The sequence below is a fragment of the Podarcis raffonei genome, chromosome 10 (assembly GCF_027172205.1).
Source record: "Podarcis raffonei isolate rPodRaf1 chromosome 10, rPodRaf1.pri, whole genome shotgun sequence".
Lineage (NCBI taxonomy): Eukaryota > Metazoa > Chordata > Lepidosauria > Squamata > Lacertidae > Podarcis > Podarcis raffonei.
This window is the reverse complement of record NC_070611.1, coordinates 58483947-58497180: the sequence shown is the minus strand read 5'-3', so window position 1 is coordinate 58497180 and position 13234 is coordinate 58483947. Positions and strand designations below refer to the sequence as shown.

The window sequence follows — 13234 nt, the reverse complement described above, 5'->3', positions numbered from 1 at the left end:
GTACTCTAGGTGAGGTCTGACCAGAGCAGAATACAGTGGCACTATTACTTCCCTTGATCTAGATGCTATACTCCTATTGATGCAGCCCAGAATTGCATTGGCTTTCTTAGCTGCCGCATCACACTGTTGGCTCATGTCAAGTTTGTGGTCAACCAAGACTCCTAGATCCTTTTCACATGTACTGCTCTCAAGCCAGGTGTCACCCATCTTGTATTTGTGCCTCTCTCTTTTTTTGCCCAAGTGCAATACTTTACATTTCTCCCTGTTAAAATTCATCTTGTTTGTTTTGGCCCAGTTCTCTAATCTGTCAAGGTCGTTTTGAAGTGTGATCCTGTCCTCTGGGGTGTTAGCCACCCCTCCCAGTTTGGTGTCATCTGCAAATTTGATCAGGATGCCCTTGAGTCCATCATCCAAGTCGTTGATAAAGATGTTGAATAAGACCGGGCCCAAGACAGAACCCTGTGGCACCCCACTAGTCACTCTTCTCCAGGATGAAGAGGAACCATTGATGAGCACCCTTTAGGTTCGGTCAGTCAGCCAGTTACAAATCCACTGAGTGGTAGCATAGTCAAGACCGCATTTTACCAGCTTCTTTACAAGAATATCATGGGGCACCTTGTCAAATGCCTTGCTGAAATCAAGGTAGACTACATCCACTGCGTTCCCTTCATCTACCAGGCTTGTAATTCTGTCAAAAAACGAGATCAGGTTAGTCTGACATGACTTATTTTTCAGAAATCCATGCTGACTATTGGTGATCACAGCATTCCTTTCTAGGTGCTCACAGACTGTTTGCTTAATGATCTGCTCCAGAATCTTCCCTGGTATTGATGTCAGACTGACTGGGCGGTAATTATTTGGGTCCTCTCTTTTCCCCTTTTTGAAAATAGGGACAACATTTGCCCTCCTCCAGTCTGCCGGGACTTCGCCTGTTCTCCAGGAATTCTCAAAGATGACTGCCAGTGGTTCTGAAATCACATCTGCCAGTTCTTTTAATACTCTTGGATGCAGTTCATCTGGCCCTGGAGACCTGAATACATCTAAATTAGCCAAGTATTCTTGTACTATCTCTTTAGTTATTCTGGGCTGTGTTTCCTCTGCTGAATCATTTGCTCCAAATTCTTCAGGTCGGGCATTGTTTTCTTTATCGGAGAAGACTGAGGCAAAGAAGGCATTGAGGAGTTCAGCCCTTTCTGTGTCCCCTGTTTGCATTTCACCATCTTCTCCTCTGAGTGACCCCACTGTTTCTTTGTTCTTCCTTTTGCTACGAACATACCCATAAAAGTCTTTTTTGTTGCTTTTAACCTCTCTAGCAAGCCCGAGTTCATTCTGTGCTTTAGCTTTTCTGACTTTGTGTCTACATGTGCTGGCTATTTGTTTGAATTCCTCTTTGGTGGTTTCCCCCCTTTTCCATTTTTTGTACACATCCTTTTTTAATCTTAACTCAGTTAAAAGTTCTTTAGATAGCCACCCTGGCTTCTTTAGGCACCTTCCATGTTTCCGTCTCATTGGTATTGCCTGAAGTTGTGCTTTTACTATCTCTCTCTTAACAAACTCCCAGCCATCATGAACTCCCTTTCCTTTTAGTATTACTGTCCATGGGATCTCACCCAGCACTTCCCTAAGTTTTATGAAGTCGGCTTTCTTAAAGTCAAGAAATTGAGTCCTAGTATGCTTGGCTGCTCCTTTCCGCTGTATAGTAAACTTCAGAAGAGCATGATCACTCGCGCCTAATGATCCTTCCACTTCTACCCCACTAACCAGGTCATCAACATTGGTTAGGACCAGATCTAAAATGGCTGTTCCTCTTGTTGCTTCTCCCACTTTCTGGACAATGAAGTTGTCTGCAAGGCCAGTGAGGAATCTGTTTGACCTTATGCTCTTGGCTGAGTTTGACATCCAACAAATATCCGGGTAATTGAAGTCCCCCATTACTACTATCTCCCTTCCTTTTGCATGCTTGGCCATCTGTTCCAGGAAGGCATCATCTATGCCCTCCGTTTGGCTTGGGGATCTATAGTAAACTCCCACAATGAGGTCACTGTTATTCTTCTCTCCCTTAATTTTGACCCAAATGCTCTCACTTTGGCTTTGAGGTTCTAAATCTTGGATCTCTTCACAGGTATACACATCCCTGACATATAACGCCACTCCTCCTCCTTTCTTGTCTGGTCTGTTTCTCTGTTGGCCACATCTCAAGTGGAATGTATTAAGTAGAATGATACTGATGGTTACAAAATGCTTTAAGGGGTTTAGAAAGTTACCTACTACATATATGATTTGGATTTTAACTGTTCTTCAGTCTATAAAAATGGAACTATAATGCTATGCTGAACAGGTTATTCAACTGATAGAAGGGCAGCCAAAAACACCACATAAAAGGAGGTTTTCAGGAGACACCTGTTTATTAAAAAGTATTTTCTGTGAGAGTTACAAATCTCACATTCTTCAGGATAAAAACCTAAGAAGCTCATGATAGGAAAATACTCTCAAGGCTTTTACTTGGGTTTTTGCATCAAGCCTGCAGGATCATAGATTCTCATAACACTAGAATTCTTTCCTCTCCTCATATTGTTGAGGATGGATGTCAAATGTCAAATGCCAAGAAGCATTTTATCAGCATGGTGAAATGAAAATATGTATTTTACATTAAAGTCTGTGTATCAAACCCTTTTGTTGGTGAATGGCCATCTTGCTGCAAAGTGACAGTATTTATTACTCTTCCAGTAAAGCTGAATATTACAAAAACTGTAAAGTTGATTTCTGACCTGTTTTAATGTTGGTTTTAACTATCGGAAAAAGAACTTAATTGAGCAAACATTAAACATTTTATTTCAATATTAAATGTTAAGTGAAAAACCACTGCTACCAGAGTACCGGTGCTTCAGAAGAAACCTTTGGTGGAAAGGCTTTTTGGCTCCAATTTGCTGCCTTTGGCAACAGAGTAATTTAGTTGTAATAGGAGTGAAAGTGAAGTAAATGGTGGTGGTGGTGGTGATGGCTGGGGGCCCAAAAGTGGCTGTCCAAAGATGGGAGTTGCTGCTAACTATCTGGCAAATGAATTACTTTGCTAAAAATCACCAAGAATAGTTTAAGTGACTCCTATAGCTTTTCAGAAGTATCAATTTTCCTTCAAACATGTTTGTGTTAGCTAGAAAAAGGAGGAGGAGAGCATATGTCTCATAAGTTGTACATGAATTTTTCTGACAATAAGCTTTGTTATCTACTAATCTAGGATAGCATCTTAATAATAGGCCTGCATGCCTATAACTCTCTCAAAATAACTTGTGGGACTTCTTACAGAAAATAAGGCTGGGTTTCTGATGTTCCGAGACTTACTACAGGTAATAAGCACTTTCTTATTCCTCCATGGAAGCTAAGCTGTCACTTACAGACAAGGTGCTCCTATTTAGTCCCAGGCACACATGGAATAAACTGCTTATCTAGACCCATTTTAATCCAACCCAAGCTGTAACATGGGCTGAGATTCCATCCAGAACAAGATCAATGCTACTTTGTCTGGACTGACAGGCCATCCACACAGAGCAGCTCTGTCTTATTTGGGTTTAGCTTTCAGTTTATTAGTCCTCATGCAGCCCATGTGGACTCCAGGCACTTGTTCCATATCATAGAAAAATAAAATGATCAACGATTTTTAATGTGTAGTTCTTACTTCAGTCTTGTACGTAACTATTTTATAGGACAGATTCCTAAACCCACCAGAAACTGGTTGCCTTTAACCTTTGGTGTTTTCTCTTTTTGAGAAAGTAAGAGAGTCAGCCTTCATAGCTGGAAAAAAATATTAAAGTGCTGTAGTAGCTTTCAGTTTGGGGCAGGCATGACATGTGAGGAAGTAGGTAGTAGCTGAGGGGATTTGCCTAAGGCAAGCTGCAAATTGCATGGCAGACTCACATATTGAATCAAACAATATTCTCGTACCTGTTGCTTCAGCTGTTGCACCAAGCGGTCTTTCTCTCGTTTAAGTGCAGCTACTTCATCTTGGGTTTTTTTCTTGGAGGACGACAGCTCCAGCAGAGCAATATTGGCATCTTTTTCACTAATGGCAGCTAGAAGGGCTTCTTGCCTGAAAAAGAACAGGAGAATGGCTTAATTGCACGTACATTCAACAACATCTAATTGTACCTGGTCAAGTTTTTAAGTTTATTACTGCCACCTGCCCCAAGTCCCCCTTTAAAATCATGCTTTTAAAAATGATTGTCATATGAATGCCAAGCTGCTAGATCAATGCAATGACCAAGAGTGGTATTCTGTGTCCCCATGACACAGAAGAGAGGCCACTGGAGGATGCTTTGCTGAAGGGGCTGTCAAAAAAAGGAGCCAGGCCTGGGAGACCACTCCAAATTGCAAATTATCCATCTCTACCTGCATTCTAAATGGATAATATAAACCCAAATAGTCTGTGTAGAAGTTTGCAATCAGTCCTTAGTTCAAGGTGTGAACTCAATACATTTCAAACTACTCCCCCTCCCACTGGTACAATATGCAGCTAGGCCTTAAGTAGAAAAATTCCCCACAATAAAGGTAATGATGTGGTCACATGACTCAGCTTTTATTCTCAACATCTCTATAGAAATTCTGTATAATATAAAATAAATCAATATTTGCTTTCCCATAGTTACAATGTTTTGATCCTCATTCTTCTTTCAAGATTCTCAGACTATAGAATCACTGCTCAGGGCTAAGACAAGAGATAATGAATGCCTTAATCGCCACCCCAGCACCTTAGTTACTATATCCCCAACACAGTGTCTAATGATTCAGGCCAACCTTTGTCATTTTTTTTAAAAAAAGATTGCTCCTATTTCCACGATATAAACATGCAAGCTGTCAGCTGGTACTGTACAGTAGTTCTCTTCCTAAGTACTACCTTCCACAGTATTTAACTAAAGGATGCTGGTTCAAATGTGATATTCCTTTACTGGTTTTATACTTGAAATTATTTATAGCAAGATTAGCTAACCTGTGGCCCTCATGATGGTGTTAGCCAATGTGGCCAAGAATCATAGGAGTTGTAGTCCAAGAACATTTGGAGAGCCACACAGTTTGGCCATCCCTGATTTACAGCTATAACGCACTCTAGATCTTAAGACAGGTATATGGCAAAAAAGCATTAGCTTGTCCTCTCAGACCAATATGTAACCCAATATGAAAGTCATTATCCTAGGCTTGTTGTATGTATGAATGTAACTGTAAATAGCTTTGTATAATTAAAAGAATGTTAATCTTGGGGTGTATGATACCAACTATGAACTAGGAATTTGACAAGCACAAAAGAAAGGGAGGGAAAACATGCTGGAATTGGCAGGAAAAGATAACGAGTGTACACATAGCCCAGCCACACACAGAAAGCTATCATGTCATGCATATTGCACTTGAAAAGTTACTGTCTATTCTTATATTAATCTGCGCAGATCCACACATGGATACATGCCATTTGATGATATTTTGCCACCTGATGATTAGCAGTTGAAAGTATCAACTGCTGTCACTGAAAGCAATGTGTTTCAGCTGGTGCTAGTTAAGGAATATGAAAGCTCCGTCTATAATATTTGATCTGTGACAGCAGTTTCACAGGTGTAAGTAATCACTCAAAGTTGCTGTCATCAACAGATGACTAATGAATAAACACTAGGTTTGCAGTTTTGGACAGGTTTTTCAATGTGTAAATTATTTTAATAATTTAAGTCAGTGGTCAGCAACGTTCTTCAGCCATGGGCCGGTCCACCGTCCCTCAGACCATGTGGTGGGCTGGACTATATTTTGAAAAAAAATATATGAATGAATTCCTATGCCCCACAAATAGCCCAGAGATGCATTTTAAATAAAAGCACACATTCTACTCATGTAAAAACATGCTGATTCCTGGCCACAGGCCTTAGGTTGCCTACCCCGATTTAAGTCCTTATCCTATCACTGACAACTGTAAGTTCTATGAGCTGCAGATTTATTCTACTATCAGAACTCTACCATCACATTATTCGACTTGTACAAAACAGTTGAGAGTGAATTACTGGGAGCCCTGCACTTGAAATGTACTGATTTTTCTCTAACAATACAACCCTGTGTAAGTTAACTAAGAAATAAGTCCTAAGGCTTAACTCCCTAGTTAAGTGTGTTTACAGCAGTCTGTAGCCTTAACTTTTTTTAAGCAAACCATTCAGATCTCGACAGATCACAAAGCACATTCAGGAAATCTGAGGAATTCCCCTGTTAACAGATTGCCAAGGCATACTGCAAAGGCATCTTGGATCTGGCTTCAAGGATATATATTGGTCTCCTAGTTAAAGGCTCATCCATGGAGCAAGACCATTTGCTGGTCACATTTCTCCCATTCCTGCTGCGGAATGATATGAATAAATCACTGGGCCGAGGTCAGAGCAGCCTGCCCATAAAGTGATTCATGGACCCAGCAGCGCCATCCCTCAGGACTATGTACTTTATTACAGTAAACCTCAGAACAAGATACAATTTCCTGTCTCAAGGAGCAGCTTTTAAATCAGGACACCTGGACAGCCCTGCAACCACTTAGAAACAATAGATCTCAGCCCTGCCCGTGCTTCTTGTTGCTGGCCTCTGCTCACCAGTGAGCTGCTGAATTTCAGTTTCAGAGGTAACTACGGTGGCCCCAAGGTGACGGAGTAAACTTCTTAACATACTCGATGTTCTCCCTGTTCTAGATCTGTTATTTTCCCCATTAAAGAGACTGGTATGTTTTTTATACTAATTTAAGAATAAGGAATGCTCTGGCTGCACAGATCACAAAGCTGCTATGAATTTGACTTTTTAAGACTAATCTCTATCACCAATAAATCAATACAGGAACATATTTTGACAGTAACCCAGGTTTTTGATCATTACACAAACCATTATATTTTTCACAAAGGCTATATTTCACAATTCTTTGCTAAGTGATTGCTATCAATGCTGACCAACGCTGCATATCGTTCAAAGCCACAGAAGGACAATAATAATTACTGAATGGGGTCCTTTACCTTTTAGCTAAGTCTAGGCTTGCTAGTTCAACTTCCTTATGCTTGCAAAAATGATAGACCCAAAACACCTTACTTATAAGCTGATTCAAATGCAATGCATTGGATAATGATTCCAGTTTAATGTAAACATAAAACTGTATTAAGAGATTACTGTTTATAGTACAGAGATTATTTATGCAGTTGATAATGATGCCCAATGGGGTCTCAGAGCCCTGATGATTCCATCCCCCAAACTGAAAATCAACTTCATATATGAATAAAACCCCTACAATACTATTTGGGGTTACATCTCATCTTAATTGCTGCATATAGTACATAGCACATATAGTAGTTATTTACACCGAGAGTATATTGGGGGCCTTTAAATCCCCTCAGTATGTTGGATGTGGAATGTTTCTCCCCTACTTTGTTTAAAGTGGGGGTTAACCTTAACGTAATTTTAATGAAACCCTAAACAAATTTCATGAATGTACCACCCCTTTATTGTAGGTGGCACAGTTTGAGGCAAATATTTCACATATTTTATAGCCTTTGTAGGTTAGTTGTAACCAGCAACTGACAGGGATGTTAAAAGCAGCAGCATGTGGTCTCTGCTCCTCTTCTCAACTATCAAAGATTAGAAGCATGCTACAAAAATGTTGCCTTTGTTGTAATACAGAAGTCACTACAGCAGTCAAAGTTCACCACAAACCCTACCTAGGGGATTGATGCTAATAACTTTCATGTGGTTCCAGAACTGCCAAGTTCCTTAGAGAGAACAGTGTTCTCAAATATAAGCCAAAGCCCTTCTCCTTCCTGAAGACACAGACAGAGGCCAATGCATGCTCAAAGCAGGGGTCGAGCTGAGGGGAGAAAAGCAGTAACTGCTTGACAGAAACAGACACCTTTTCACAGAGATCTGCCGTTGACATTTTCTGTCCTGGACATCACCGTGGAAAAACTCTGAGGCTAACTTAAAAATAGAGTTAACAAATTCTTGAAACCAAGAATGAAGTTCAGAGGGGCAATAAAGATAACCTGAATGATCTTATGACAAAAAACTGTGAACATTATGACAAACACTGAAATGCAGCTGGGAGACGGAAGATTTTGAAACCCAAGCTTTCCAAAGCTGGAAACATTTTAAGAAATGAAGCAAATGTAGCGAGGGGGGAAACGACTGAGAAGGCTTTTAATGACAGGAGCCAAATTTTCAGATAACCTGTGTGGGACAGAAGACTGAGAAAGTGCAGCCCTTCTATAAATAGCCTTAAACAAAATCAAATTAAAAAAACTCCTTCAGAGGAATATAAAAAGGCCTGCTGGTTCAGACCAATAATCCATCTCTTCCAACATCCAGTTTCCATTAGCAGTCAGTCAGATGCATAAATAAGCCCTCAAACTTGGCATTGAGGCAACAGCCCTCTTCTGCTGCTTGCCCCAAGTATTCAGAGTTACACTGTCTTGGCATATGGAGGTTCATTTAATTGTTATGGCTAATAGACTCCCTCTGTAACAACTGTGTAGAACAAAAACAGGGCAAATCCTAGAATTGACAGGGAGCCTGGGCAAGCAACTGCTTACAATAAAAAACAGTTTTTATAAAAGCTTCTGCATACCTCAATCTACCTTTCAGATTCAACATGTAAAACTGATTAGGCAACAAGATTATTACAGAATTTACATTTTAGGAGTTATGTCAGAGTCAAAATAGGTTTTAGTCCAAAAAAGTGGTTAAAAACAAAACAAAACCACCCAGATGCAGGGTAGCCTAAGGTTGTTTCCTATTACAGGTTCTCTTTACATGGAGAGTATGGAGTAGCTTTAAGATGGTTCCAGTTATTCTGAGAAAATGAGGATTCTCCCAGAAGGGATGTGTGTGAGATAAAGCGTTGTGTGTAGCTAAGAGAATGGGGCTCCATTTCTGCCTCAAAGCTTGTTTGCACAAATCTGCACCGACCTCACGGTGACTATTCATAAAGCATCCCCAAAAGAGCTGTAAAATCTGCTTTAAGCCCAGGTGCTGTAATTGCTGTCTGTCAAAACAGAACTGTTTTCTCAGTAAACATTTCAAAGCGCTCAGTGCCAGGTTGATTAGTTTGAGGGTGGGTGGGTGATGGGAGTGGTGAATGAGGGACAGAATAAGACTGATGGCCTGTAGACACTGAGCTTTTATTTAGTTAAAGCACCCCAGAGAGACTCCAACTCCACAGTTTAGAGAGAATTCTTGCCTTTCTAGCAGAACCATGCAAGCAACAGGAAGGAATTGTTACCAAAAACGTCTGGGTTCCCGACATGGGAAATGTAAAGCGGTTCAGGAATCAGGAGGAGATCAACACAATGCCCCAACTGGAGTTATTGATCCTGCTGCTCTCCAAGCATCCAAATCTCAAAATGAGGTAATTCCTTTTAGCACAGGGCGGAAGACTTTTCCCACCACATCCCCCTTCAGCAGAAAGTGCTTGCAGTTAAACCTTTCTCTGGTTTTATTCACGTCCTGACCTTTAAGCTGTGTCCTACTTATGTCCCTCTAAGAAGGTGAAGAAGTCTCCATTGGTGCTAGCAAATGAAGACTGGCCAATGTATTTATACACCTCAGACTGTGTTTAACCTCAGTTCCAATGCTACTGGGCTCCTAAAACAAACACCCAATGCAGATATTATATTTAATATTATTTCTTTATCTAGTCATTAATTTATATTATATTAATGAAAATATTATATTAAGCTGAGTGTATGAGAGAAGGGAGTACTCCAGCCATATTTTGAAGGATATGGAATATGATGTCTGAATGCAACCACTGTTGTTTGTTACTGGTACATTAATTGTTATTTGTTCATAAACATGCTGTATCATACAGTATTTATTGGTTTGCCTCCTGTAATCAGTATAAAAGTGTTACTTAAATATCCATTTCTTTTGTCATCGCAACAGAGATTGAGTGCATTCTCATGACACCATGGCTGCCATTTTTCAGAGTTGATGGATTAAACTATAGAGCACAAGGAGTCAGATGCTTTTACACAAGACTGTCAGCATTATTAAATATAGTTTCTCATAACTTTTTACCAAAGTTTTGCTCCCCAACAATTTCTTTGGGAATTGATTTTTCAGGCAATGGGATGTATCCAATGCTAGGGACTTCTGTGAGTGCAACAGAACTTCTTTCTTTCCTGTTCCCTTTGTGGACCCTCAAACTCAGCTCTTGGGGGTTAGGGGCTCCTCCAGGGCAGATTATAGGGGGTGCAGGGGGGAAGGAAACACACGTCTTGCTGCACCAGTAGATCTCTACTAGCTCAGCACTGGATACAATTCGTTGTTCTTTATTTGGCTTACCTTACCTTGTTCTGCAAGTTCAAGATTAGAACTGCACTTTCTTGGCTCATGTATTCCCATCCACATTTTAAAGTATTCATTACATTGTATATTTTTATTTATAAACCAACTTGAATGTTTACTATGGAACTTCTGTGGTTTTAATATGGAACAGTGTTTCAGAAGGACACAAAATATACAAAATGAAAAGCTAGTTACTTTTGGTAGAAAAGAGATAAAGTTCCTGCCCAACCCACACCCTCATGGCTACTGAGTTTTGAAAAACAACACTTTATTTCCATTTAAGATGGTGCTCTTTCCCATGAACTCAGACACATACGATATCTTTAACAGAAGAAAAACCTTCTTTTTCACTTAAGTGAAAAACCATAAAACAGAATTTCACCTACGCATACTATTTCATAATCGCTGTAGCTGGAGATACATCCTATACATTGCAATATCAGGGGAGTAGCTCACTAATTAAAACTTTAATTAGGTCTACATTAGATTTTATCCATTTTCCCCACCTCACAACCATGTTTAATTCGAATCTAACATAACATTTTAAATATAGCAGCTGTGATTTACAGAGATTGTGGGACTCAGCATGTGGCTTTGCAACTCTTGTTCCTTGGAAAGCTTATCAGATCAAGACAGTCTTAATACACTTGTATCTCTAGCCTTGATGGGCGACTCCTCCGTATCAAGGAAGCTGGAAACTATTTTATGGGCCACTTGCAAAACACTTAAAGAGTCTAATTCTTAGCAATTTTTAAAAACTGTTCTGCATGAATTAAAACTGTCTAAGTATAAATTAATGTGGATTAATCCTCTTTAAAAAAAAGTGGCTATAAAAAAAATGTCGAATATGACGAAGAAAAGGTTCTTCAACCGGAAAATGACCCATTCATAAATATTTGCCAATGGTTTCAAAAAGAGTTTCCGGGTTTGCACTAATAAAAAGCACAAGGCTGGTTGACAAGGAACAGGACAAGCAGAAGGGTGACATGGTTGTCTTTTCAGTCTCAAATAATATCTGAGAACTATTAATTCCTTGTTGGGAGTCCAACTGCAGGAAGCACTGGATGAAGAAATGCATGAGCTGTACAAATATTTAACATTAAAAAATGAGACAATACAAAACACTAATGCAGCTATTTATTTGTTTAACATTACCCCATTATCTGTTGTACAGTGGTACTTCAGGGTACATACGCTTCAGGTTACAGACGCTTCAGGTTACAGACTCCGCTAACCAGAAATAGTACCTCGGGTTAAGAACTTTGCTTCAGGATGAGAACAGAAATCGTGTAGCGGCGGCGTGGCAGCAGCAGCAGGCCCCATTAGCTAAAGTGGTGCTTCAGGTTAAGAACAGTTTCAGGTTAAGAACAGACCTCCAGAACGAATTAAGTACTTAACCCAAGGTACCACTGTATAAGGGAATTTGGAGGATCCTCAATCTTGCCTCGGATTTAGGCTGATCGGCAAAGAATTGATGCTTTTGAATTATGGTGCTGGAGGAGACTCTTGAGAGTCTCATGGACTGCAAGAAGATCAAACCTATCCATTCTTAAGGAAATCAGCCCTGAGTGCTCACTGGAAGGACAGATCCTGAAGCTGAGGCTCCAATACTATGGCCACCTCATGAGAAGAGAAGACTCCCTGGAAAAGACCCTGATGTTGGGAAAGATGGAGGGCACAAGGAGAAGGGGACGACAGAGGACGAGATGGTTGGATAGTGTTCTTGAAGTTACCAACATGAGTTTGACCAAACTGCGGGAGGCAGTGGAAGACAGGAGTGCCTGGCATGCTCTGGTCCATGGGATCACGAAGAGTCGGACACGACTAAATGACTAAACAACAAACAACAACAAGTAGTTCCATGAACAGTAGCAGTTAACAAAGCAGTTGTGGCCAGGGAATAAACTTGCATTAGCAATTTAATATTGTTTCAACTACAATATCATAAAAGAGATTGGTTGGGATTTTTGTAAGTTCTGACAGATATTTCACTGATGCTGGCTACTTGGATCATAGGATTAAGATACCTGCATCTCAAGTTTTACTCTTATCTCCCCTTGGAATTCCTAAGACATTTCCACAGAGTTTTTTGGGGTTTTTTTTTTTAATGAAGGCCATTTCTACAAGAAAATTAGTCATTTGGAAACTTTGGCATGTTTTCTCTACTGTCTATCAAATAAGGGAGTTGCTTTTCAAGTATTAGCATTCCAGAGCTCCAGTTCTATTAACAATAATCAATAGTTGACTTAACAATCATTATATTTTTTCAACCGGAGTGGAAAGGCTTTCAAAATAAGGTGGTATGTTGGAAAAAGTATGTTGTGGGGTAGGTGATTCCAACCACAGTACAGAACAGTTAGATTCCCTTAACTGAAAAACATGAAATAGCTGAATTCATTATCATTTGATTGTCTTGCCAGAACTCTACTTTTATGATATGATTATGCAGGCTCCAGTCCTATGTTTTCCAAATCTCTTTAAGCCTGCAACTGTACTGATATCCCCCCCCCCAAGAGAACATAAGATGTGTTGTGGTAAGTCCTTTTCAATGACAGAAACAATAAACTGAATAGCCTTTTGAGCTGTAGAGCTAATTTTGAAATTTTAATATTTGTGGCAAGGAAAATACTGAGCAGTTATGGAGAAACAGAATGGTTGGTGTATGATGTAGAAAGAATGCCAATGAATCAAAATAGCAATTTTTAATCAATATTCATTCCAATACCAATGCCTTTCTCATACAGATAACTGCATTTCTGTAAGAAACTTTGGCAGCTACTGATGATCCCAAATCAGCTTGCTTGAATCTCTGCACCTGAATGTAATGCACATTCCTAATGAAATACAAGTTATTTTCCAGGGGCCTATATATCCGTTTTCCTTCAGTGTTGTACCTTGTTTT

The 13234-nt window shown here is 39.8% G+C and overlaps 1 protein-coding gene across 12 annotated transcripts in view; it reads right to left on the bottom strand.

Annotated features, from left to right (window-relative positions):
• ERC1 (ELKS/RAB6-interacting/CAST family member 1) overlaps positions 1–13234 on the bottom strand; it is a 163619-nt gene that overhangs the window by 41944 nt on the left and 108441 nt on the right. For all 12 annotated transcript variants that reach the window (XM_053407141.1, XM_053407148.1, XM_053407150.1 and 9 more), the window contains one exon: positions 3940–4084. In XM_053407141.1, the coding sequence (XP_053263116.1) occupies positions 3940–4084 (145 nt within the window). The remainder of the gene's footprint in view (positions 1–3939; positions 4085–13234) is intronic.